Source organism: Euleptes europaea, chromosome 11, assembly GCF_029931775.1.
Source record: "Euleptes europaea isolate rEulEur1 chromosome 11, rEulEur1.hap1, whole genome shotgun sequence".
Taxonomy (NCBI): Eukaryota; Metazoa; Chordata; class Lepidosauria; order Squamata; family Sphaerodactylidae; genus Euleptes; species Euleptes europaea.
Window position 1 is genome coordinate 78,368,389 of NC_079322.1, and position 27,843 is coordinate 78,396,231.

Consider the following 27,843-nt stretch of genomic DNA (forward strand, 5'->3'; position numbering starts at 1 on the left):
CAACCACCCTCACACCGGGAGAGTTTTAGACACACGACGCCGTACAAAACCGGTTAAGAACCCACCAACATAGCGCAGTCCTGTGGTGCCGCCTGGCAGAGAGGCCAACAAATAGGCCCCACCAGCCACCAGCTGGACAGCAGCCCCCAGAGTAGTAAGCAAGGTGCTCCGGAGACCAAGGGCAGCATACAGGGTGGCGCCCACAGAGCCCAAGTAAAGAAGGGCAAGGCCCCGGCGGTCAGGTTCACCAAGGAGACGACTTGGGCCCCGCAGGAAGCCAGCGGCACCCAATGCAAAGGCCGAGCCCAGGGACCAAAGCAGAGCAAACTTTCTCAGCAGCAGGAGCGAGCCATACAGGGCAGCGAGGCCGAAGCAAAGAACTGCCAGCAAAACACACAAGGCACTCCCCACCAGGCGCTGCCAACGCGACAGGCCAGTTGGCAGCCATGGGTCTGGCTCCGGTTCGGCTGCCCAAGGCAACGTTCCTGTGGCAGGGAAAGGGTTCATCCGGCCGAACCAAGCTCCCAAGCCTGACCCACGCTCAACCATTTCATCTTGTGGTGGGCTCTGAGGTGCTGATGGGACTGCTGAGCCGCTGCCCCCCTTTGACTGGGCCAGGTATTCTTGCAACTGCCGGTTCAGATCCGCCATCTTGAACAAGAAGTGGGCGGTCAGCAACTTGGCAGGGATGGGATGCAAAGACAGTAGCCTATCTGCAGCTTCTTCACTGCTCCTTGCTTGAACAATGCACTTCAAGGTTGCCGCCTGCCGCCTAGACAATAGTGCCAGCGCAGTCCCACCATCATGTTGGTCTTCAAGCAGAGGAAAGCCAGCCCATGTTTAATCGCCACATGAAGCCTCCTTCTCCAGGGTTTGGTAGTCCACGTGTTCAAACAAAGTCCTGCCGGGCGTCTCACAACTGAAGGGAAGACAAAAGTTACAACAATCATCTGAGGACAGAGAAAGCCCGTTCTCACTGTCGGAGCCCATCCACTGCTCAGCTAGTGCTGCCAACCTACAGGGAGGGCCTGAAATTCTTCTGGGATTAGAAATATTTACATAAGAAAGGCCCTGCTGGACCAGACCCAGGCCCATCAAGTCCAGCAGGCTGTTCACACAGTGGCCAAGACGACTGCAGCAGCATTTATCCGGCCTGTGTTCCACAGCACCTAATAGCGTGCCTTTCTGACCGACAGTCAAGGCAGACGATACAGTAGAAAGCAAGACAACCAACTGGATGTAAGGTTGCCAACCTCCAGGTGGGGCCTGGAGATCCCACGCTTTTGCAACTGATCTCCAGGCAAAAGGGATCCGTTCCCCTGGAGAGAATGGCTGCTGGGGAGGGGGGAGCCCCGTGGCATCACTGAGGCCCCTCCGCAAACCCTGCCCTCCCCGCCCCCACCCACAAACCCCCCGGAATTTCTCAAGCCGCAGTTGGCAACCGGAGCCCACCAGCGCCTCTCCGTCCGCCATCTCTTCACCTGACGGAGAAGAGGGCACCGCCCGCCCACCGGAAGCGCCCGCGACGCCCGCCTCCTCTCCGCCTATCCCGTCAAGCGATTCTAGGAACAAGCCCCGCCCCTCCCTTCGAGAGTCCGCAGCGTCTCAGCGTTCATTGGACGCGGGTCCGGGTGGTATTAAAAACAAAAAACCCTCAGTAAAGATGGCGCTGCCGGTACTTCCGCTCCCTTGTCTGGACGCGACGCCAAGGAGGGGGCGAGAGAGGTGCGCGTCGCAGAGGAAATGACGCCGTTGTCGCGCGACGGGCGCCGGTCTTTCCTGGCGGCTGTGCACGCGCGGGCGATTGCTCGAGGTCAGCGCTGGCGGAGGAGGAGGAGGAGGAGGAGGAGACCCGCGCAAGTGAGGGAGGGGGTGGCGGGGGCGGGTCGCTGCGCCCTGCGTCACCGGCACTGGGGGCGGGTCGCGGGCTGGAAGCGGGCTTGGGGGGGGCAGGAGGGGGGGGCGCGCCCCCAGGCCCATGGAAGGTGGGCGCTCCCCATTAGGGGCTCCTGCTTCTTTCTTTCCTTTCTTTGTATCTCCTTTTTTCTCCCCAATGGGGATCCAGAGAAGCTTACACTGCCCTCCTCTCTCCCGTTTTATCCTCACAACAACCCTGCGAGGTGGGCGAGGCCGTAGGGTTGCCAGCCTCCAGGTACTAGCTGGAGATTTGCTGTGACGACTGATCTCCAGGCGATAGAGATCAGTTCCCCTGGGGGAAATGACCGTTTGGACTCTATGGCATTGAAGTCCCCAAACCCCGCCCTCCTCAGGCTCCGCCCAAAAACCTCCCGCCAGTGGTGAAGAGGGACCTGGCAATCCTACTAGGCGAAGAGATTTGCCAGATGTTGGCATGTGACGCCTGGACCCTATTTTTGCGTTGCCTCTTCCTTTATCCCATTCTAATCCCTTCTCGTCTTTGCAAGGTGCTCTGGATACCGAGCATAGCTCTTCTCTGTCTGTGGTTGCCAACCTCCAGGTAGGACATGGAGAACTCCCAGTATTACAACTGATCCCACACGACAGAGTTTGGCTTCCTTGAAGAAAATGGCATATTTGGCAGGTGGACTCTGGCATTATACCTCTCCCTAAACTCTGCCCTCCCCAGGCTCCATCCCTCCCCCTAAATCACCAGATATTTCCCAACCCAGAGCTGGCAATTCTACATTCCTCTACCTTTTTTTTATTGTTCTTACAACAACTTTGTTAGGTAGGTTTTATCCTACCCCAAGCCTTCCTCAAAACTGACACTCAGTAGGGTTTTGAGTCTTTAAAAGGTAAAGGTCCCCTGTGCAAGCACCGGGTCATTCCTGACCCATGGGGTGACGTCACATCCCGACGTTTCCAAGGCAGACTTTGTTTGCGGGGTGGTTTGCCAGTGCCTTCCCCAGCACTTAATTGGTTGCGCTTTTCTACAGCAATGACAACCGGGAACTGGGTACAATGTTAAAAAAAGGATTCAGTATGAATTTGCTTGTTCCCAAGGTAATTGAGTAGATATTTCTTTATAGCTGGAGATCCTGATCCTGCAAGCATGTCAGATTTCAGTGCTCTAAGCGCAAAATACACTTCCATAGGATTTCCTGGGTTAATTCAAAATCCATACTTCTAATTTGCCATGAATGAGTTAATCACATTGATTTTTCCTTTAGTGTTTTGAACTCTGGTGAGCACAACGGGAGCTGAGAAGAATCCCAATAGTTGTATAGTTCAGATCTCTTTTACTGAAATGCCATTGTCAATTGCATGGCATTCCCAAGTGGTGCAGGTCCAGCTCATTCATCAAAGGAGATGTGGAAGGAAATGCCTCAGTCTCCTCTCGTGATTCAGTTCCTCTAGGACTGTATTTTTCATTGATTTTTAGCAGATGCTTATTATTAACAGCAACAAGATTTTTCACCCTGTCTTTCTGCCCTTATAGGGCAACTAAGGCTGCTAACAAATTAAGACACACCGATCAAAATCTCAAAAAGCCATTAAAACCAATGCATGAATGCATTGTTTAAATAATTTAAAATCAGAGCTTAAAGTAAGTACCAAAGCTAAAAGCTGCAGTTAAAACATTTGGGAGGAAGGAGAAATCAGGCCACTTTCCTGTGCTGTAGAGCTCGTATGATTCTCATTGTACTTTATTTGGCATTCTTGCATCCCTTTATTTTTGCTCAGCGGGTCTCTTTCCGAGTGTTGTATCCAGAATTTATTGCAGGGCTCTAAAATGGATCTCAGTGCTGTCTAGAGTGGTGTATTTATTTCCCTAGGCTTGGAAATGGTGTTTTGTACATTCTGGCAACCTTGTGTTTTTCTTTTTCCTTTTTCTGTTTGATCTTATGCAGAACCTTGGAAATGATATGTTGATGTCAATACCACTCTCTCCCACCCTCATCCCTCCCTAGAGATATAAAATGGCTGCCAAGTTGATGCAGCGCTGCCATCGATTGTTTGGTCTCTCGTCTCCCTTGTGCATCCACACGAATGCAATGTGTGCAGGGAGCAAGATGGTAATTTCTAGAGCACCATCCCAGATCCCTCTTGCCTCATTCAGAGTTCTGAGCTTCACGCAACGAACAGACAAACTCTCAGTCCAAGAGCAAGTATACAGAACTCCCCACAACCGCGATGAGATGGAAGGCCTCATTGGCTCAGCAGCCACCATAGAGGACCTCTTGCATTGCGGGGAACTTCACCACGTAAACGCAAACCAGGCTGCCTTAATAATCACCCGGCTCTCCCGTATGGTGGTGGAACAAAAATTGGAACCTGGCAGTGTTTTGGAGGATGCACGCTTCCAGCGCCTGCTTCAAACTGTGCATACTGAGGTAGGTTCCATAGCTCTGGAGAGAGTGGACAAAAAACCCTTTCCTGGGAAAAGCTGATTACAGGGGCAAGAAGTGTTGTAATAATGCACCTGATTCCCAAGGTTAGACCCGGCCACAGGGATCTGCTGAGACTGGGCCTTTCTCTTTCAGGCACTACTTGTTGTGCTGAGCAAATAGCCATTCGTTCATAGCTCAGGCTTATAGGTAGTGGATAGCTCAATGAAGGCATCAACCCAGTGTGCGGCTGCTGTAAAAAAGGCAGATTCCATGCTGGCCATAACTAGACAAGGACTAAAGGATAAAACTGCTGCTGTTATACTGGCCTAGTACAAATTTATGGTGAGACCACACTTGGAATACTGTGTACAGTTCTGGTCACCACACTTCAAAAAAGATATTGCAGAGCTTGAGGAGGTGCAGAAAAGAGCAACCAAAATGATCAAGGGGCTAGAGCAACTGCGCTATGAGGAGCAGTTAAAACACTTAGGGCTGTTTAGCTTAGAAAGAAGGCGGTTTAGGGGAGACATGATAAAGGTCTAGAAAATTATGCATGGTTTGGAGAGAGTGGATAGGGAGAAGTTTTTCTCCCTCTCTCAGTATTAGATCACAGGGTCATCGGCTGAAGCTGGAGGGTGAGAGATTCAAAATTGATAAAAGGAAGTATTTCTTCATGCAATGCATAGTTAAGTTGTGGAACTCCCTGCCCCAGGATGTGGTGATAGCTGCCAACTTGGAAGGCCTTAAGAGGGGAGTGGACATGTTCATGGAGGAGAGGGCTATCCATAGCGAATAGTCAAAATGGATACTAGTCATGATGCATACCTGTACTCTCCAGGATCAGAGGCGCAGGCCTATTATCTTAAGTGCTGTGGAACACAGGCAGGATAATGCTGCTGCAGAAGTCTTGTTTGTGGGCTTCCTAGAGGCACCTGGTTGGCCATCAGATCCCAGAAGAGGCTGAGCAGAACTTTCTATTATTGGAGTGGGCGGGCTTGTCACAAATTTAGCCATAGTATCAATTTTCACGTTATATCCTTGAGAACTTCCTCTCTCTTCTTGACTATCAGTTGCTTATAAAATGCTTTTTATACTGTGTGTCCTCCCAAAAAAGGGAGTACCAGGAAGTTTACAGAAACAATTCTCCCAAGACAGGCCATAAACCCCAGCATGCTCATCAAAGAGTAAATGTTTAAACCAAGTATAGTTTACCAAGCTGGCAGTCTAAAAAGCAGCAGGCGGCAATTTAACTAAACATTCTTCCGGCTTGGTTTCATTGGGCACAGTGGGAAACACTGCACCCACACACACACCAGCGTGGTTAAGAGTGGTGGTTTGGAGTGGTGGATTCTGATCTGAAGAACCGGGTTTGATTCCCCACTCTTCCACATGAGCAGTGGAGGCTAATCTGGTGAACCAGGTTGGTTTCCCCTCTCCTACACACGAAGCCAACTGGGTGACCTTGGGCTAGTCACAGCTCTCTCAGCCCCACATACCTCACAGGGTGTCTGTTGTGGGGAGGGGAAGGGAAGGTGATTGTAAGCTGGTTTGATTCTCCCTTAAGTGGTAGAGAAAATCGGCATATAAAAACCAGCTCTTCTTCTATCTGCATCCAATATCTTACCTGCCTTCCTGTTGTCTCCAGATCTCTCACGTCTGGAACACAGCTTTGGTGAACCTCCTGAAGAGCCTCTCTTTGCTGGGCCTGGAGCACAACAAGTGGCGCTCGGTAGAGCAGGAGGTGCGGTGGCGGCTGAGGCGCCTGCCCTTCAGGCAACTGGCCTCCCTGGCTGAGCACTTGGCAGTGGGAGCTCGCAGGGGCGAGCCGAGTGACCTTCTGGACGACCTGCTGAAGCAGCTGGAGCTGCGCTGGACAGAGATCGAGGACCCCCGGACTCTGGTCACGCTGATGGCCAAAGTGGGGGCTTTCTCTCCGGCCCTGATGGACCGTCTGGAGGACAAGGTACAGGTGGAGGGGCGGCTGCAGACCGGCTTGGGAGGAGGTGTTGCAGGGGGATTCCCTAGTGCAGAACTCACTCATTTTAGGCCCCTGTTCTTGGGCAGCCAGACCCTTCCAGCCCCACCCCAAACGATGCTCCTATAGGGCTGTTGGTGAGTCCTGCCTGGGCCCACCAGAGATTCTGCAGCTGTGTCAAATTCATTGCTCACCTTTTCCGTGGTGAGGATTGGTCCAAACAGTTGCCACAGTAAATACCTGTAGCTCATGGGCCTCGGAGTTCTTTGTGGGCTCCGGGGATAGTTTTGCTGCAGACAGGCGGTGGCACCCCAGGGCCAAGCAACCAATACACAGGGGAGTCATGGCTTTGTGATAGAGCATCTGCTTGGTGTGCAGAAGGTCCCCGGTTCGATCCCCAGCATCTCTAGTTAAAGGGACTAGGCAAGTAGGTGATGTGAAAGACCTCAGCCTGAGACCCTGGAGAGCCGGTGCCGGTCTGGGTAGACAATACTGACTTTGATGGACCGAGGGTCTGATTCAGTATAAGGCAGCTTCATGTGTCCATGTGTGTCCATGGAGGGTTTTGCTCAGCACCTGAAGGCTCGTAATGTAACCTTGGGGTTTAATGTCATGAAACCTGTGCACAGTGTTTATGTTCCCCATGCCCATTTGCCAGTTTCTCATGCCAAACACATTCGCCAACAGGGCTTAGAGCTGGCAGAGCAGTTCAGTCCCGAGGATGCTCGGAAAATAGCCATGGCGTTAGCATTTCAGAACCGGCGGTCCATCCCTCTGCTCCGGGCCATTTCGTACCACTTGGTCCAGAAGCATTTCACGCTGAGCACTGGCGTCCTCCTCGACGTGGCTTTCGCCTACGGTAAGTTAAAAAATAACATAGAAAGGCCATACACAAATAATGAAATATAAATGTCTAATTATCTCATATACAACGGATGACACAAAGATTATACTGTACAATCCACAGAAACCAAACGTGTCAATCAACACAGGAGTTGTACATGAGACAGAACAATCTATAGAAAAACTCTGTGGTGCATAACAGGACTCAGAGTCCAATAACTGGATAAAACGTGTTGTTCGCAAAAGGCCAGTCACCCACAACGCCAGCAGGCGTGTAACGTAGGTGCCAAATTGAAAATCTCCTATGGTAAGCAGCAGCAGCAGCTGGTCTCTCCTCTCAGGCCCTTCTTTGGGTCTCCGCTGTGACTGGTTCCTTTGTCCTGACCTCGGGCTGTCAGAGGGGTTTTTAAGGGGCAGCTGCTTTGCCACAGGCTGTTCCAGATTGCGCTCTGTTGCTGTCTCAATTGCCAGTGGGGCGTTGGGTAGTGTACAGAGTCCAGAAGTGGCTTGTTTCCTTCCCAGATTATTTGCAATCGGGGGAGCGGGTAGGAGCAGTGAAGACGCAGGCGGGAGAGGGTTGATGGGGTGGTGTGTTCAGCAGCAACAGCTAATGCAGAACACTGCAGTAGACTGCTGGTTGGGGCCAGCTACATAAGATCATAAGAAAAGCCATGCTGGATCAGACCAAGGTCCATCAAGTCCAACAGTCCGTTCACACAGTGGCCAATCAGGTGCCTCTAGGAAGCCCACAAACAAGACGATTGCAGCAGCATTCTCCTGCCTGAGTTTCACAGCACCTAATATAACAGGCCTGCTCCTCTGATCCTGGAGAGAATAGGTATGCATCATGACTAGTAGCCATTTTGACTAGTAGCCATGAATACCCTCCTCCTCCATGAACGTGTCCACTCCCCTCTTAAAGCCTTCCACGTTGGCAGCCATCACCACACCCTGGGGCAGGGAGTTCCATAATTTCACTATGCATTGTGTGAAGAAATACTTCCTTTTATCAGTTTTGAATCTCTCACCCTCCAGCTTCAGCAGGTGACCCTGCGTTCTGGTATTATGAAAGAGGGAGAAAAGCTCCTCTCTGTCCACTCTCGCCACACCATGCATTGTTTTATAAACCTCTCATGTCTCCCTTCAGCTGCCTCCTTTCCAAGCTAAACAGCCCTAAGCGTTTTAACTGCTCCTCATAGGGCAGTTGCTCTAGTCCCCTATTGGGAGGACGTGACCCTTATACCACAGCAATTACACTGACTACTGATCTGCTCCCGAGCCCAATTCAAGGTGTTGTTTTTGACCTTTAAAGCCTTCCATGGTTTGGGACCGGGCATTCTGAAGGACAGTCCACTCCCATATGTTCCTCTCTGGGAATTAAGATCACAGGGAAAGGCCCTCCGGACTGTCCCATCACTCAAGCTCATTTGGTGGGTACACAAGAGAGGGCCTTCTCAGAGGCAGCCCCACAATTAGGGAAAAGCCGCCCCAGCAAGATGCACCTGGGCCCCCTCACTTTCGATCTTTAGGAGGCAATTGAAGACCGTTGTATTTAGGACCGCAATTTGATTAATTTGCCAGCAGTCCTAAATGGTGATTTTTAAATTTTGGTTTTTAATGCATTCTGTGTTATGTATTCTGCATGTATCGTGAGCTGCCTTGAGCCTTGTATGGAAAAAAGTGCAGCTAATATATGTTTTATAGTGCTGTTAAACAGGTGAGTGTGTGACTGATTAAGGAAGGCTTTAGGAACTGGGTTATTTGATGAAGGAACAGCTTTCTCCTTTGTCTCTCTAAGTAACTGCTGGTTTCTTCTTCCCTTCCTCCAAGGGAAGCTGAATTTCCACCAGACGCAGGTTTTCCAGAAGATAGCGTCCGACCTGCATCCCCGCGTTGCTGAGATGGCACCCTGGGACGTGGTGCGCTGCCTCAAGTCCTTCGCCTTCCTCAAATGGCTCAACCTGCCCCTGTTTGAGGCCTTTGCGCAGGTGAGTTGGGGCTTTCTGAGCTCATTAACACAGCTTGAATCTCTGTCCAATCAAAGTGGGGAAGGTAGGATCTCACAGATCTCTTCCGCTAACTTTTCCTCGAGTGAGGAAGCTTCCTGACAGTTCCTTGCTACTGTGACAAGAACCACCACTAATTTGGGGCCTGGAGAAGTATATTTGCATTTATGTATTGATGTTGATTTGACTATGGATTGTTAGCTGCTCTGAGCCCGGCCTTGGCTGGGCAAGTAAAAGGTAAAGGTAGACCCCTGTGCAAGCACTAGGTCATTCCTGACCCATGAGGTGACGTCACATCCCAGCGTTTACTAGGCAGACTGTGCTTACGGGGTGGTTTGCCGTAGCCTTCTCCAGTCGTCTACACTTTACCCCCAGCAAGCTGGGTACTCATTTGACCGATCTCGGAAGGATGGAAGGCTGAGTCAACCTTGAACCGGCTACCTGAAACCAACTTCTATCGAGATCAAACTCAGGTTGTGAGCAGAGCTTTGTCTGCAGTACTGCAGCTTACCACTCTGCACCACAGGACTCACCTTGGCTGGGAAAGAGCAGGTTAATAAAAATTTATTTGCTTTGTGAATTGCCATGGTGAGAAAAGCAATATAGAGAACTTTGAAACTAAGCCCTCTCTTCCTTTCTCCTCAGTACACTGTGGACAACGCCCACAAATTCAGCCCCGTCCACCTGAGCAATGTCGTCCTGGCGTTTGCGCGCCTGAACTTCCAGCCCAGCTGTGGGGAGGCCTTCTTCAGCACGGTAATTCCCTTCTTGATCCTGCATGGGATGCTGTAGCTGTGCTGAGTGTTGGGGGGGGGGGGCTTCTCTGTCTCTTGATCCTGAGCATCAGAATGACAAAAAAAGGCAAATGCGATGTTGGGGTGCATCAACAGAGGCATAACATCCAAATTGCAAGATGTCATAGTTCCGCTGTACACTGCATTGGTCAGGCCAAACCTGGAGTATTGTGTGCGGTTCTGGAGGCCTCACTTCAAAAAGGATGTGGACAGAATGGAGCGGGTCCAGAGGAGAGTGACGGGGATGATCAGGGGCCCGGAGACCAAGCCCTGCGAGGAAAGGCTGAGGGATTTGGGAATGTTAAGTCTGGAGAAGAGGAGGTTGAAGGGGGACAGGATTGCTCTCTTGAAGTATTTGAAGGGCTGTCGCTTAGAGGAGGGCAGGGAGCTGTTCCTGTTGGCAGCAGAGGATAGGACTCGCAATAATGGGTCTAGATTGCGGGCAGAGAGGAACTGGCTGGATATGAGGAAAAAGTGTTATACAGTAAGAGTTGTTGGACAGTGGAATCAGCTTCCCAGGGAGGTGGTGAGCTCCCCCTCACTGGCAGTCTTTAAACAGAAGCTGGACAAACACTTGTCAGGGACACTCTAGGCTGATCCTGCATTAAGCAGGGAGTTGGACTAGATGGCCTGTGTGGCCCTTCCAACTCTATGATTCTTTGATTCTTGTACTGGGAAATACCAGCGATGGCTGTAATCGGGAGGTTTCTCCTGGTAACGGTTGCTGTGTTCTCTTCCTCAGATCCAAGGACATCTGGATGACCACCTGGACTTCCTGGACCCGTACCTGCTGGTGGACTTGGTGTGGTCACTCTGCGTGCTGCAGCAAGCAAAGGCTGGCCACCTGCGAACAGTGCTGGTTCCGGAGTTTTGCGCTCACTTCTTAGGTATAAGCAGGTGATGCATCGAGGGCTTGAGGGGGGTGGGGACGGAGGGAATGTTTTCCGTGGGTGCCTACGGGGAGCTTCCTTGGCCAGGGATTATTCAGCATGAAGGCTCGGTGCTCTTGGCTCAGGGGGTCCCAACCTTTTCAAGGCTGCGATCATTCTGTCGCAGGGTGGTGGGCACAGCCACAAAATGACCACCGCAAGAGGGGGGAGCTAACCACAAAATGTCGGGGAGTGAATTCATGCATCACCAATAGAAACTCTTCAACATTGCAGGGCCAAAGATCTGCTTAACAGGACGCCTTTTACAATGAACCTACTGTTTTAGAATATTTTCTTGCATATACACAGCTTACCTTCAGTCATCCTTGTGCTGTAGTAGCAGCTGCTGCTGGAGCAACTAAAAAAAAATCTTCACAGCCCGTCAGATCTCCAGTGGCTCATCAGGAACACCACAGGGCGACAGCCCCACCTGGCCCTGTCCACTTTCTAAAAACACTTGGTGGGCTCTGGGAAAGTTTCGGTGGGTGCCATGGCGCCCATGGGCACCACATTGGGGACACCTGTGTTAGCTCTTCTTCCAGGAGGAGGTTGGAATCAGGATCTGCCATTAGATGGCAGCACCACAAAGGAAACTGGGTGGTTTTGTAAGGGCTTGTTTCCAAAAGAGAGGCGTGGAAGTCCATGTTGACCTGTAGCTTTCCAGCACATTGGAGACCTAAAACTGCCGCTTTCATACTGCCCTTGTACAAATCTATGGTGAGACCTCACTTGGAATACTGTGTACAGTTCTGGTCACCCCACCTAAAAAGGATATTGCAGAGCTTGAGAAGGTGCAGAAAAGAGCAACCCAAATGATAAGGGGGCTAGAGCAACTGCCCTATGAGGAGCGGTTAAAACGCTTAGGGTGTTTAGCTTAGAAAGAAGGCGGTTAAGGAGAGTTGTGATAGAAGTCTATACAATTATGCATGGGCCTATACAATTATGCATGGGCCTTTCTAATGACTTCCAGCTGATGTCGTGGTGGGAAAAGTGGGACGCACATGTTCCTGTGATCTCCCTCTTTGCCTCTGTTCATGAGCAGGCTCAGTCAGTGATGTAGCCATGGGGTGGTCTGAGCAATACTGTGAGTTAGAGAATTGGTAGGTAAACATGTCAACTTGCACCATTGACAGGCACATTTGTCCTATGAACTGAGAAGGGTTTTTGGCTATCTTAAGCAGTCATGGTCCTCCCCACCACTCCAAACTGTTCACTGCAAATTCTGTGCACGTGTTCTTTGGGAGCTAAAACAGGCTTGCTGAATTTCAGAGTAAGACATATATGCAGTTCCGAGCCAGCCTGGTGTAGTGTCACTCTGGGACTTGGGAGGGCTGAGTTCAAATCCTTGCTCTGCCATGAAGCTTAGTAGCCGACCTGGGGCCAGGTTCTCTCTCAGCCTAACTGTCCTTACAGGGTTGTTGTCAGGATAAAATGGAGGAGTGCCGAACAACGCATGCTGCCCTGAGCTCCTTAGAGCATGCATCAGAGTCTTGCTTTTTTGAATCCTGACTTTTGTGTGCTCCAGGCAATGTAAGGACATCAGAAGAGCCCTGCTGGGTTAGACCAGCGAGGGTCCGTCTAGTCCAGCAGTACTGTTTCATACAGCAGCCAAGCAGCTGCCCTGGAGAGATGACCAACAAACAGGGCATAGAAGTCCAGGCCCTCCCCTGCCACTGCCTCCTAGCACTCCTAGAGAGCCAGCGTGGCGTAGAGGTTAAGAGCAGTGGACTCTAATCTGGTGAGGGGCCGTGGCTCAGTGGTAGAGCATCTGGCATGCAGAAGGTCCCAGGTTCAATCCCCGGCATCTCCAGTTAAAGGGAAAGGACTAGGCAAGTAGGTGATGTGAAAGTCCTCTGCCTGAGACCCTGGAGAGCCGCTGTTGGTCTGAGTAGACAATACTGATTTTGATGGACCCAGGGTCTAATTCAGTATAAGGTGGGTGACCTTGGGCTAGTCACAGTTCTCTCAGAACTCTCTCTGCCTCACTTACCTCACAAGGTGTCTTGTGGGGAGAGGTAGGGAAGGCGATTGTAAGCCGCTTTGAGACTCCTTAAAGGTAGAGAAAAGCAGAGTATACAAACCAACTCTTCCTTCTTAGTTGCCTCTGAATGTGGAGGTTCCCTTTAGTTGCCATGGCTAGTAGCCATTGATAGACTTCTCCTCCATGAATCTGTCCAATCCCCTTTTAAAGTTCTTTATGCCTGTGGCCATCGGTATATCCTCAGGCAGCGAATCCCACATGTTCTTAAGGACACGTTTACTTTCCACTGATGGATCCCTCCTCCATTAATCTAATTCCCACTTAAAGCCATCTCCTCTTGTAACCATCACTACATCCACTGGCAGTGAATGCCACAACTGAATTACTCATTGAGTAAAGTAGTTTTTCCCAGTGTCTGTCCTGAACCTGTTGCCTGTGACTTAATTGGGCGTCCCTGAGTCCTATTGTGAGAGAAGGAGGAAAAACGCTTACGCACTTTCTCCATCCCATTAATAATTTTGTCAGCTTTTATCATCCCCCCCGTATTCAGTTCAGTAAAATACAAACAGACCATACAGTATAGTAAGTAACACCAAAACAGACATATCATTGCAATATACTGAAACATTCCTTAACAGGGTCTTTATTCTATCCTATGATATAAGAATCTGAGTATAATGATATTACAAACTGCCTTTTATACTAACATTCAAGTCATAATATATATGCTTTATTTTTGCCTACTACGATGACCTATATATCCACTTGTATATATTCAATGGGATTGTAAAAAACGTTACCAATATAGTCTTTTATCTAGGCAACTCATCTCTAAATATACTTTACTCTTACATAATAATTCTAGCCAGGATTAAATGCTATTTCCAATATAATTCATGTAAGATTTTCATGTAATGGCTGACTTCTATAATGCTGAATCCAATACAGTCTTATAACTAAACAGTTTCTATTTATACAGACTTTACGAAACACATGAAAAATACAGTTCCTATTTTTTTTTAAAAAAACTTCACTGGATATTTGTTGGTTTTCCAAATTGTACAGTCCCAGCCTGTTCAGCCTTTCTTCAAAGGACAGTTGGTTGTTCTCATTGCTCTCCAATTCTGTTGTCCTCATCCTCTTGCGTATGTTCATTGGCAGTCGTACGATGTCTGACTGTACCACTTTGTATCCTGTAATCCACCTTGAGTCACTGCGAGAAATGTGGACTATAAATATAGTAAATGAATGAGAAAAGTGTTCCAGCCCCTTAATCTCGGTTGCCCCCGTCTGCGCTTATTCCAGGGCTGCAATATCCTTTTTGGATACAGCAACCAGAACTGTAGACAGTGTTCCAAATGTAGACACATCATAATTTTATACAAGGGCATTACAATACTGGCCATTTTTATTCCAGTCCCTTTCCTAATAATTCCCAGCCAGGAGTTTGCTTTTTTCACTGCTGCCACACACGGAGTTGACCTTTTCATCAAGGTTTCCTCTACAGCCCCCAAGATCTCTTTTCCTCTCAATCTTGGCTAGTTCAGACCCTGTCGCTATATATTTAAATTTTGGATTCTTTGTTCACCTTGCCTACTTTGAACTTCATTTGCCACTTCATTTGCCTGCTCACCCGATTTGGAGAGCTCTTCCACAGAGTCACAGTTCTCTTAGAGCTCTCTCAGCCCCACCCACCTTACAGGGTGCCTGTTGTGGGGAGGGAAAGGGAAGGTGGTTGTAAGCCGGTTTGAGTCTCCGTTAAGTGGTAGAGAAAGTTGGCATATAAAAACCAACTCTTCTTCTTCTAGAGCTCTTCTCAATCCACATTGGTTTTCACTATCCCCAATAGTGTTGTACCCTCTGCAAACATGGCTAACTATGCTGCCTGCCTCCAATCGCAAATCATTTATGAACACATTAAATAGTCAAAGTCCGTGTGCCCACTGCTCACTTCCCACCCTTGCAGGAACTGTCTGTTTATTCTTACTCTCTGTTTCCTGTCATTTAACCAATTTTAAGCCATAAAAGGACCTATTGGTTTATCCCATGACCGCTAAGCTCTCTCATGAGTCTTTGGAGAGGTACTCAGCAGCACTCCCCTGGAGCTCCCCAGTGCACCCTTGTCAAATTCATAGAATCACAGAGTAGGAAGGGACCACCAGGGTCATCTAGTCCAACCCCCTGCACAATGCAGGAAATTCCAAACTACCTCCTCCCCACACCCCCAGTGACCCCTACTCCATGCCCAGAAGATGGCCAAGGTGCCCTCCCTCTCATGATCTGCCTAAGGTCACACAATCAGCATTGCTGACAGATGGCCATCTAGCCTCTGCTTAAAAGTCTCCAGGGAAGGAGAGCTCACCCCCTCCCGAGGAAGCCTGTTCCACTGAGGAACCGCTCTGACTGTTAGAAAGTTCTTCCTAATGTCTAGACGGAAACTCTTTTGATTTAATTTCAACCCGTTGGTTCTGATCCGACCTTCTGGGGCAACGGAAAACAACTCGGCACCCTCCTCTCTATGACAGCCCTTCAAGTACTTGAACATGGTTATCATATCCCCTCTCAGCCTTCTTCTCTCCAGGTTAAACACACTCAGCTCCTTCAACCTTTCCTCATAGGGCTTGGTCTGTGCTTGCCCCTTCGGTGGTAAAGACCGGCCTGGCGGCTGCCACAAACACCAGGTCATTCATGGGCCTCAGTTCCATGCTGTTGGACCTGGGGGAAAAGACACGCTACAGAGAAGAACATAGTCCGGGGGGTGGGGAGGCTCAAAAAGAGCCCTTTTCTGCCCCCTTCCAAAGCTATTTTGGGCCCTGACCTCCAAAGCGTCCTTCGGGCGAAGCAGGCTTGTCTTGTTCAGTGGCAGCAAGCCAGAGATTTGAGGTGGAAAATTTTTACTGTCTTATGTTTCTGTGGAAAATGTTCCGTTCCTCAAGATTTATTGTTTCATACAGTTAAGAACATCAAATGGATGTTTTTGCCAATGCAGGACTGAGCAAGCTTGGCAGTTTCGCAGATGTAGTTAATGTTTTTCGGCCAATTATCCCTGGGGTGGATAAAGCCACAAATACATAATCCAAATTTTAAAAAAGAAAAGACAAGTTAGAATTCACCAGATTGGTTTTAGCCAAAGGTAAAATTCTTCTTTGTGTCTCCTGGTTCTCGCATGGTGGATGGGATATTCTAATCACCGGTCTGACATGGAACTGCTGCCCCAATTTGCTTCATGGCCGAAAGTTAAATAATGATGAAACGGACACCCCGTCCACAGTTAATCGGGCCCAATTCTTTGAGAGTGATAAAATGAACATCAGGAGTTTTCCGTTTCAGAGAGCGGCTGTGTGGGTCTGCAGTAGAACAGCTCGATTCGAGTCCCAGCAAGATTTTCGGGGCATAAGCCTTCAAGCTCCTTTCCTCAAAGTTTGCAGGCTCCTTATATTTGTTACTGTTGGGGCAGAAGGTAACAACAAGATACTTAAAAAATGTCTTTAATAATATGTAAGCCAAAGTAAACATGCTAACTTGGATCGGACTCTTATGCAGGGCGCTGGAAAACTTTCCAGGTATTTATTAATTCAGAATATTTCTATGCCTCCTCTTCGAAGTCCAGCTCAAGGCGGCTTATAATAACAAGCCACATTTTTAAAAAGCACAAAACATTAGACATAAGCGGCAAAAAAACTATCCGTGAGACAGAAGCAGACCATTAAAAAGCTAATAAGAGAAAAAACCTCTAATTACAAGGCTGGTAAAAAAAAAAAGACAGGTTTTAGCCCAGTTCCTTAAAGAAAGTAAAGTAGGGGCCAGGGGAGTGTCAAGAATCATATAATCATAAGAGTTGGAAGGGACCACCAGAGTCAACTATTCCAACCCCCTGTACAATGCAAGAAATTCAAAATTACCTCCCCCCACACCCCCAGTGACCCCCTATTCCAACCCGCTGGTTCTGGTCCGACCTTCTGGGGCAACAGAAAACAACTTGGCACCCTCCTCTCTATGACAGCCCTTCAAGTACATGAAGATGGTTATCATACCCCCTCTCAGTCTTCTCCTCTCCAGGCTAAACATCCCCAGCTCCTTCAACCTTTCTTCATAGGACTTGGTCTTTAGACACCCTCACCATCTTTGTTGCCCTCCTCTGGACACACTCCAGCTTGTCTGGGTACCCAAGGTTGGGTGAAAAGTAAATATATATATAAGTCTATGTATAAATACTGAAAGTATAATTTATTAGAAGCGCTATATAAAAGTTAAAATTATTTAAAAGCATTAAAATAGCACAATGGCATTTCTTGAGGTTGATAACTATAACCACATACCAAACGCGTTTCAGCCTGTGGGGCCTTCATCAGTGGTTAATTAAAACCCTTTGTAAACCTGCACACATTTACAGAAATACATTAATGAATACGAATACAAACAGTTCAGACCCAACCAGGCATGTGTATATGTTGTAAATTCTATTCCCAATTACTCAAACATCTGGTATAATAGGTTCTTGTTGTAATACTGGTTAGTATAAGTCTCTAAGTCTCTCTGCACACATAGTATTTGATTTGGTTGTGGTAATGGTATTCCTATGTGTTTGTGATCCCCTGTGTTTTAATTCTTCTGTGTTTTCAGTCTTGGGAGCTTTCAAATGTGTTTGCATGTGTATTTTAAGCTGCATCTTACTGTTGTTAATTGGACTATTCTAATTTGTGTCTTTGCAACTTGGCTGCTGCGTTGTTTTCTTGCCTTGAGTCTGAGGCAAAAAAGAGGATAGAAATGCTTTAGATAAATATATATATTTTAAAAATGAAGTGGAAGGAGCCTTTTCTTTCTTCCTGTTCCTCTGAGACCCGGTGTAGTGGTTAAGAGCGGCGGATTCTAATCTGGTGAACTGGGTTCGATTCCCCACTTCTCCACTCCTCCACATGAAGCCAGCTGGGTGACCTTGGGCTAGTCACAGTTCTCTCTACACTCTCTCAACCCCACCTACCACCCAGGGTGCCTGGTGTGGGGAGAGGTAGGTGATCATAAGCCGCTTTGAGACTCCTTAAAGGTAGAGAAAGGCAGGGTATAAAAACCAACTCTTCTTCTGCGGGATGGCAGGCTGCTGATGGAGCCTGATAGGGTGGGCAAATCCCAGCACAGTGATCATATTTCTACCCGGCTGCAAAATGCCAGCGTAAAAGGTTTTGTGGTGCTGGGGAAAAATGGAGTTGGCACAAATGTTCAAAGATATCGAGTTGCATCATTCTAGGCCAGAACTTCTCCCATGCGACGCTCTGTGTCTTGGGGGCAGTCAGCGAAGGCCAGAGACCTGCTCCCAGGCTAGATTTGATTGATGTTCCCTGAGTGTCTGTGCTCTTCCACTCGGACTGAGAATTATAGAGTTGGAAGGGACCACAAGGGTAATCTAGTCCAACCCCCTGCACAATGCAAGAAATTCACAACTACCTCCACAACCTCAGTGACCCCTACTCCATGCCCAGAAGATGGCCAAGATGCCCTCCGTCTCATGAACTGTCTAAGGTCACAGAATCAGCATTGATGACAGATGGCCATCTAACCTTACATAGTGGTAACTTTTCAGGCTGATCCCGGTCTTGGTTTTTGTTTCCTTTTATTGTTTGCGGTATTGTCTTGTAGCTATTATTGGCCGTAGTTAGTGTGGGGTATATACCCTTTGGATTTCTTGCCATCCCCTGGGCTTCATGGTGCTGCTCCCCCCCCCTTTCTTTCCTGCCCAGGTGATCAGTCCCCCAAGGGGCAGAACTACCAGCTGAAACTGATCCACGTCAACTCCACCGCCCGCCTGGAGTGTGCCGGCTACGATGGGCCTCTCTTGCCACAGGAAGTCCTGGGCATCAAGGAGCTGCAAGGGGAAAGGAAGGCGACCCCCCTACAGAGCAGCCTGAAAGAAACGCTGCAGAGTGTTGCGGGCGACGAGGCCAAGGCCCGTTTCGAGGTGGACACCGTCTACGGCTGGCAGCTGGGTAAGCCCCTGCGCCTGACAAAGTGCAGTTGGGGAAATGGAGCTGCCGCCTGCTGTGCCTCTGCTCCACGGAGCCACACACACACACACACACGCCCCCGGGTCTTGGGCAATGCCTCTGTGCCATTGCTCATAGAATCACAGAGTTGGAAGGGACTACCAGGGTCATCTAGTCCAACCCCCTGCACAGTGCAGGAAATTCACAACTACCACACACCCCAGTGACCCCCTACTCCATGTCCAGAAGATGGTCAAGGTGCCCTCCCTCTCATGATCTGCCTAAAGTCATAGAATCAGTGTTGCTGCCAGATGGCCATCTAGCCTCTGCTTAAAAACCTCCAGGGAAGGAGAGCTCACCACCTCCCGAGGAAGCCTGTTCCACTGAGGAACCGCTCTAACTGTCAGAAAGTTCTTCTTAATGTCTAGACGGAAACTCTTTTGATTTAAATTCAACACATTGGTTCTGGTCCGACTTTCTGGGACAAAAGAAAACAACTTGGCACCATCCTCTATATGAAAGCCCTTCAAGTACTTGAAGAATGTGTAACACCCGTACCCCAAGATCTTGTCCACACACACTGCTACCCAGAAGTGTATCCCCCATCCAGCATGCATGTCCCTCATTTCTGTTACCCAGATGTAGAACTCGGCACTTATCCTTGTTGAATTTCATCTTGTTCACATCTGTCCACTTTTCCAGTGTGTCCAGATCTCGTTGAATTCTGTCTCTGTCTTCTGGTGTGTTCACTTTTCCTCCCAATTTGGTGTCATCTGCAAATTTAATGAGCGGTCCCTCCACTTCCTCATCCAGATCATTTATAAAAATAATCCTTTCTCCAGCTTCATTGCCTCTGTCAAAGTCAGCTGCTTTGATGTAGAAGGGAAACATCTGTTGAGACATCTGGTCAGAGAACATAGAAAGAGCCCCACTGGATCAGGCCGACGGTCCATCTCGTCCAGCTGCCTTTCCCGCAAGGGGTCAAGCCAATGACCCCGGAAGGGCTGCAAGCGGGGAACAGAGGCCGAGGGCTTGCAGCATCTGCAGCACTGTGCTGAAAGAGACAACCAGGGCATGGCAAAGGTTTTCCCTGAAGTCTTGATGTGGGCTGGGGAAGAGTGTTATGTGGCTTACCCATTTGAAAGGAGGCTGAATAGAAGGTGTTGCTCTAGTGTCCCCTGTTTGCTTTCACTCTTAGCAGAAAAGTCAAGTCTTCCTGATAGGAAAGTTCTAAGACAGCAGGTTCATTTGCTTTGGCAGCAACAGAATCAAGGCAGTTCACGAGAGGGAGGGCACCTTGGCCATCTTCTGGGCATGGCGTAGGGGTCACTGGGTGTGTGGAGGGAAGGTAGTTTGGAATTTCCTGCATTGTGCAGGGGGTTGGACTAGATGACCCTGGTGGTCCCTTCCACCTCTATGATTCTATAATCACTTTTCCACCCCCACAGATATATAACTTTCTGAGTTCTCCAGCCTGGTTTAGTGGTCAAGAGCAGTGGTTTGGAGCGGTGGACTCTGATCTGGAGAACCGGGTTTGAGTCCCCACTCCTCCACATGAGCGGCAGAGGCTAATCTGGTGAACTGGGTTTGTTTCCCTGCTTCTACACATGAAGCCAGCTGGGTGACCTTGGGCTAGTCACAGCTCTCTCAGCCCCACCCCAGGGTGTCTGTTGGGGGGGGGAGGGAAGGTGATTGTAAGCCTGTTTGATTCTCCCTTAAGTGATAGAGAGTCAGCATATAAAAATCAACTCTTCTTCTTCCTTCCCAGATGCCGAGATGGTCCTCAACAGTGACAGCCAGCCCCTGCCCGTGGCAGACTTCGATGCGCCCCACCTGCTCCAGCCCGGGGGATCTAAACCCCTCCCGCCAGGGGCCAGGAGGTGAGTCTGGTTCGACGTTGGGCTAAACACTTCATTTTTTAATTAATTAATCAACCCCCAAACAGAAAGAAAATGTATGTGAAGAGAAATCAATATAACAAAATATAACAACAGTGGCAGCCACTCTACAGTTAAGTCCATATAGAAGGTTTCCAAATATCTAAAAAATATGTCCATGCGCAATTGTCATCTATATGCCATACGTTCAAACACTGATAAGGTTTTAAGGTCCTCTATCCATTTGATTCATAGACATGTGCAATTTATCTTTCCCATGTTGTAATAGAAGTCTTTTAGCAACAGTGAGGGCACAGAGGGTCCATTTCTGTGGTAACCAGAAAAAAACCACATGAAAAAAGCCCACACGGAAAAAAGCCCACACGGAAAAAAGCCCACTTCCCTAGTAAGCCTTCCTTCATTCTTCAAGATGCGCTATGCAAGTGTTCTGGGAGCCACCCTAAAGGGGTGGCCAGGCTCTGCATGGCCAGGGAAGCCTTCTGGATCTCTTCCTGATCTCTACCCCACCAATATTTGGGGTTTAATTTCCCTTCCACTGTAGGCCAGTGCCCTGTTTTCCATGGTGGCCAATCAGGAACATGCTTCTGTGAACGCAGAATCATTGCTGACAGATGGCCATCTAACTTCTGCTTAAAAACCTGCAAAGGAGGACAGCCCACCACCTCTTGAGGAAGCCTGTTCCACTGAGGAACCGCTCTGTCAGGAAGCTCTTCCTAATGTTTAGCCAGAAAACTCTTTTGATTTAATTTCAACCTGTTGGTTCTGGTCCAGCCTTCTGGGGCAACAGAAAACAACTCCGCACAACTCCGTACTCGGTTGTCTTCTCTCCAGGCTAAACATGACCTTCTGCGTGCTCGGGGGTGGAGGGTTCAGCCTGCCACATGTGTGTGTGTCTGGTGGAATCCTGTCTCTGTCATGACGAGACGTCGCTGCCTAGGGTGCCAGAGAGCGTGGGGCAGCGGGCAGCAGTTCTACTCCACTGACTGCCACTGTCTCTTTTTCAACCTTCCGTTGCAGGCTTGCCTTCCTGAGATGGGAGTTCCCAAACTTTAGCAACCGGAGCAAAGACCTGCTGGGGAGATTCGCCATGGCCCGGCGGCACCTTCAAGTGGCGGGGTTCTTGCTTGTTGATGTGAGTAACTCTGCGCTACTGTGATGCGCGCATGTGTGTTCTATGGTTGTGTACAAGGACATATGTTGGTACTTGGTAGGCAACTCTGTACCTTGACAGTTCAGGATTTTTAAACACAAGTTACTATCCCTTATGGTGCCTACGTGTGGGCAGTGCCTTGGAAAGTCTGGGGACCAAGAAGACTTGTCTGACTACTACATTGCTCAGTCCTGTAACTAATATTTTTATTTATTTACTTACTTATTTGGCTTTTTATGCTGCCCTTTACATAAGAAAAGGCTCTGCTGGATCAGACCAAGGTCCATCAGGTCCAGCAGTCTGTTCACACAGGTGCCTCTAGGAAGCTCACAAGCAAGACGACTGCAGCAGCATTCATCCTGCCTGTGTTCCACGGCACCTGATATAATAGACATGCTCCTCTGATCCTGGAGAGAATAGGAATCCATGTTTACTAGTAGCCATGAATACCCCTCTCCTCCATGAGCATGTCCGTTCCCCTCTTAAACTTTCCAAGTTGGCAGCTGTCACCACATCCTGGGACAGGGAGTTCCACCATTTAACTCTGCATTGTGTGAAGAAATATTTCCTTTTGTCTGTTTTGAATCTCCCGCCTTCCAGCTTCAGCAGATGACCCCTCGTTCCCGGTGAGACCAGGTTCAGAGCGGCTTAACTACGGTTAAAGCACAATGAAAACCAGTCACAAGGTCTCACTGGGCCTTCTGCTATGTTTGGTGCCAAGGAGGGGGCCAGTAGGAGCCTGACTTTTCAAAGCAGGACGAATGACCCCCCCCCCCAAGCATCTAAGCTCTTGGCCAAAGCCGGGTGTCCAGCGGCACAAGCTGGCCACAGAATGCCAGTGGGTGGCCAGTCAGTGTGACTGACCTCAGGGAGGACCAAACCTGCCTCCCCTTGAGGTCTTTCCCCGGGAGGCGGCCATCCTGTGCCTGACTGGGGGGAGAGAGGGGGCTGTGTACTTCACCTCTGAGCCACCTAACCCCCCCTCCCCAACCCCCACCAGCAGGTCCTTTTTCTCTTCACGGTAACCTGCAGGTAATGACAGGAGCATTCTGCATTCAGCCCTGAAGTGCAGGAGGGTGGGGAGGGGAGTCCACGGAAGCCCTTGGCCGTTCTGCCAGGCGTCAGGCTGCCTGCCCGAAGACCAGCGGAGAGGGGCTGCATTTCAAGGGGTCATTCATTATTTAGCTCTCCGAAGTAATTATAGCTCTGCAGGCCTCAGCACCCTGCTCTGCTCTCCAGCGGGGGTGGGGGGGAAAGAAGGGAGGTGTGTGTGTGTGATAGGAATGGCACAGTTAGAGTCCCCGTTTGGGGCTGGGGGGGGGGGAGCTAAAACCTGAGAAGACACCCACAAAGGCATGTCAGGTCTCCCGGCGGTTTCCAAGCTCTGTCTGTCCAGCCTTCCCCATGACTGTGTGTGCTTTCCTCTCCCTCTGCCTTTTGTAGCCAGATCGCCTTCTGCCTTGAAGGGAGGGGGGTTGACATATGAATTCGAGTCCTGGAGCACCTTAAAGGCCAGCCAGATTTTCAGGGCACCAGCCTCCACGAGTCGAAACTCCCTTCGTCAGATGTATAAAAGAAGAAGAGTTGGTTTTTATATGCTGACTTTCTCTGCCACTTAAGGGAGACTCAAACCGGCTTACAATCCCCTTCCCTTCCCCTCCCCACAACAGACACCCTGTGCGGTAGGTGGTGAGCTCAAAGACAACTGTGACTAGCCCAAGGTCACCCAGCTGGCTTCATGTGGAGGAGTGGGGAAACCAACCTGGTTCACCAAATTAGCCTCAAGCTGCTCATTTGGAGGAGTGGGGGAATCAAACGTGATTCTCCAGATCAGAGTCCACTGCTCCAAATCACCGCTCTTAACCACCACACCATGCTGGCTCCCAGAGTGCAGGTCTTTCAATCAAGAAAAGCTGAACTATTTAGATTCGAGTCCAGGAGCACACCTTAGAGACTACTAAGATTTTTGGGGTCTGAGCCTTCGAGAGTAAAAGCTCTCCTCGTCAGTGTTTGACGAAGGGAGCTCTGACTCTTGACAGCTCACACCCCCAAAATCTTGTTGGTCTCTGAGGTGCCCCTGGACTCGAATCTAACTATTCTGCTGCAGCCCAACACGGTTTCTCTCTGAATCTGAACCTGGGTAGGCACCGTGTGGAGAAATTTCACAAGCCAAAATGGGTGTGGTTTAATATAGTGTGTCCCCCCCGCAAGTGTCAGGGCCCAGCAGAGCTCCTAGCGCTATCAGCAGTTGAATAAATAATGCAAAATGACTAAATAGATACAGGTTTAATTGGCATCATTGATATGGGTTTCTTTTCTCAGCAGAGAGTGCTTTTCTCATCCTTACAGGCTTCTGTCGCGAGACAGCGTAGCACACTCTGGTCCGGGGGGGGGGGTGCATGCCTCACTCCTTCGGCTTGTGTTAGCTGCAAAGGAGAGAAGAGATTTACTTTCTCTTCCCATGTTGATTTTTCCCTGTCTCTCTACTATGTTTTTATCCCACCTTTCTTCCAGCGAGCTCAGGTCAGCATCTACAGCTGTCTTTCTCATTTTATTTACTTCATTTATACCCCACCTTTCTCCCCAATCGTGATGACCCAACTTCTTGATCTATCAAGCTGATTTGTGTAGTCAAATTCCAGAGGTTATCCCTGCATAGCCAGTCCTGGAGGAACATCCATGTTTACTTGCACCTGGAGATCCCTGGTGCTGTCAGGTGTGCCCTGCAGGTGACTTGTAATTTATTTCATGGTTTGTTTTCAACCCCTCCAGCAACAACCTTTCTGTTTTCTTCAGGGTGGGTGCTTTCGCTCTCCCTGAATGATGTACTTTCAGTCCACTTTAATGTTCATTTGCAAGTGGATTTTACCATTTCACACAGTAAAGTCTGGTTGCAAAGTGCATTGGGAGTGGATTATTCAGCACGGGTGGAAGCACCCTGGAGGGCCAGCCTCAAACAAATTTGGATCGTGTGGCTTGGTTGGTCCTGCCTCAGACGGCTTTCGACTCTCCCCTGCCCATTGAAAAAATACCCCGTCAGAAGGTTTCCTGGGCTCTCTTCTTCCACACATGCTTGTGGTGCACTCAGTAATTTTTTGGGGGGATGTCCTGTAACACCTGATCTCCTGCCTCCGTGCTGTGAAGTGGTCCGGATGCATCATCAGACAGCCCGGCTCTCGTTTCTGCCCCGAGGAAAGCGCTTGCACGAGCAGAACACAACTGCGGGAGATCCATTCCTTCAGCTGTGGCAGCCACAGCCCCTCGCCTTCTGGCGGGGCAGCCGTTGGGGCGGGTTTCAGTTGGCCTTTCCAGAGGCAAAGGGTGGTCCCTTCCAACTCTATGATTCTATGGCGGTGGGCTGGGGTCACCTTCTGGGCGAGAGACTGCGGCTTTCCCGCTCCAAGACACCCGTCTCTGTTGCTCCAGCTTGGGGCTGAGCGCTTTGCAGGGGCTGTGTGGATTTCCCACGCCTGCTGGTCCTCTGATCGGGCGGTGTTGGGTTGGGCTTTAATTCCTGCAGGTGGGGGCCAGTCCCTTGTTTGCACAAGTTTGAGCAGAGGGCATTGAAATCCATCTGGGTGGAAGGGGATGGAGATTATCCCTGAGCAGCCATCTGGACCAGCTGCGGTTCCCATCCTTTCCCCCCACACCACCAGACTGGGCACCGCTGGTCTCCTGCTCGCTCAGAGGCCGCGAGGGGTGACGTCTTCAAAGAACTTTCAGACTGAGGCCAGGAAAGCTTTTCTGTGCTTCATGAAAGCTGAGAGCTCCATGCCTCGATGAGATGTTGAACTAGTGGAAAGTGAAAGAGGCAGTGTGGTGGTGTGCTTAAGAGCATCAGACTAAGATCTGTGAGATCCAGGCTCAAATTCCGTCTCCACTGTGAAGCTAAGAAGCACACCCTGGGACCGCCACCGTTGATCAACCAAACCCTACCTCACAGGGTTGTTAAGAACATAAGAAAAGCCCTGCTGGATCAGACCAAGGTCCATCTCATGCAGCAGTCTGTCCACACAGTGGCCAACCAGGTGCCTCTAGGAAGCCCACAAGCAAGACGACTGCAGCAGCACCGTCCTGCCTGTGTTCCACAGCACCTGATATAACAAGCCTGCTCCTCTAATACTGGAGAGAATAGGGATGCATCATGACTAGTATCCATTTTGACTAGTAGCCATGAATACCCCTCTCCATGAAGATGTCCACTCCCCCTCTTCCAAGTTGGCAGCCATCACCACATCCTGGGGTAGGGAGTTCCACAATTTCACTATGCGTTGTGTGAAGAAATACTTTTATCAGTTTTGAATCTCTCAACCACCAGCTTCAGATGACCCCTCATTCTACCATTATGAGAGAGGGAGAAAAGCTTCTCCCTGTCCACTCTCTCCAAAGCATGCATAATTGCATAGACTTCTATCATATCTCTCCTTAACCACCTTCTTTCTAAGCTAAACAGCCTAAGGGTTTTAACCATTCCTCATAGGACAGCTGCTCTGATCATTTTGGTTGCTCTTTCCTGTACCTTCTCAAGCTCTGCATTATCCTTTTTTAGGTGTGACCAGAACTGTACACAGTATTCCAAGTGTGGTCTCGATTTGTACAAGGGCAGTATGATAGCAGCAGTTTTATTCTATGCTAAAATAGGGCAAGGAGTACCACAAATGCCCACTGAGCTTCTTGGAGGAAACATGGGGCAAAAATGTGCTGGGTAGAAAACAACATTAAAAAAGAAAAAGCCGTCATCAGCCTAATTCAATAGAGAGACTGGGAATCTCTTTACGGAGAAGGGGGGGCATTTTCAGTTCTGTATTCTGCACAGCAGGTTGGTGCTGCATGAATGAATCTGGTCCTCCTTAATAGCAACACCCAGGTGCTTTCCACTTGGGGATGGGTCTTGGCTCAGTGGCTGAGCCTCTGCTTTCTCTGCAGAAGGCCTGGGTTCAAGCCCCACCATCTCCAGTTAAAAGTGCCTGGTGGTGGGTGACGGGAAAGATCTCTGCCAGAGACCCCGAGAAGCCGCTGCCTGTCTGAGTAGACTGACCTTGATGGACCCGGGGGTCTGATTGAGTAGAAGACAGCTTCGTGTGTTTGTTTGAGCTGTGGACTAGAGCCAGCATGCTGTAGTGGTTAAGAGTGGTGGACTCTAATCTGGAGAAACGGGTTCAATTCCCCAGTCCCCCACATGAGGCCAGCTTGTTGACCTTGGCTAGTCACAGTTCTCCCCAGACTCTCTCAGCCTCACCTAATTCACAAGGTGTCTGTTGTGGGAAGAGGAAGGGAAGACGATTGTAAGCCGGGTTGATTCTCCTTAAAAAGTAGACGAAATTGGCATATAAAAACCAACTCATACATAAGAAAGGCCCTGCTGGATCAGACCCAGGCCCATCAAGTCCAGCAGTCTGTTCACACCGTGGCCAACCAGATGCCTCCAGGAAGCCCACAAGCAAGATGACTGCAGCAGCACCATCCTGCCTGGGTTCCACAGCACCTCATTTAATGGGCATGCACCTCTGATACTGGAGAGAATGGGTATGCATCATGACTTGTACCCATTTTTACTAGTCTGATGCTCTTAAGTAGTCTGAATCTCTTAAGCATACCACCACACTGGCTCTTTCAATTTCCACTAGCTCAACATCTTCTTTCTGGCGCTCCCTGGTCTGCCACAGCCACCAAACCCTGTGATTTTCCACCGTGCCAGGAATTCACCTTGCCTTTCAGACCTGGCTAATTTGTGCTGGCAAATCTGGTCTTCTCTCCCCAGGAGCAGGATGGCTTCGATTCAACTTCCTTGTCGAAGCCTGACCTAGTTTCTCCCCCCCCCTTTTTTTCCTTTTGTCACAGGTTCCTTATTATGAATGGCTTGATTTGAAGTCGGAGTGGCAGAAAGCCGCCTTTCTCAGGGACAGGATGAACAAGGCTGTGGCGGAAGACATGGCAAAGTAGAGGCGGACTCAAGGAAGGGGAAGGAGAGAGACTCTT

The 27,843-nt window shown here is 49.4% G+C and overlaps 2 protein-coding genes and 1 non-coding gene across 3 annotated transcripts; 2 read left to right on the plus strand and 1 right to left on the minus strand.

The window, feature by feature from the left end:
- SFT2D3 (SFT2 domain containing 3) lies at positions 1–695 on the minus strand. Its single transcript, XM_056857753.1, has one exon. The coding sequence runs from the start codon at positions 649–651 to the stop codon at positions 10–12; it is 642 nt and encodes a 213-aa protein (XP_056713731.1). The 5' UTR covers positions 652–695; the 3' UTR covers positions 1–9.
- A 1,048-nt stretch (positions 696–1,743) lies between these two features.
- On the plus strand, positions 1,744–27,843 carry TBRG4 (transforming growth factor beta regulator 4). The gene is made up of 12 exons (XM_056857165.1): positions 1,744–1,813; positions 2,424–2,476; positions 3,891–4,313; positions 5,956–6,273; positions 6,973–7,144; positions 8,959–9,116; positions 9,780–9,890; positions 10,671–10,815; positions 18,574–18,819; positions 20,585–20,696; positions 21,732–21,846; positions 27,706–27,843. Exons 1-12 carry the CDS (start codon positions 1,744–1,746, stop codon positions 27,805–27,807), a joined length of 2,025 nt encoding a protein of 674 aa, XP_056713143.1. The 3' UTR covers positions 27,808–27,843.
- LOC130484899 (small nucleolar RNA SNORA5) lies at positions 6,453–6,587 on the plus strand. The gene has a single exon (XR_008933709.1). It is a non-coding gene; the product is annotated as a small nucleolar RNA SNORA5 (small nucleolar RNA).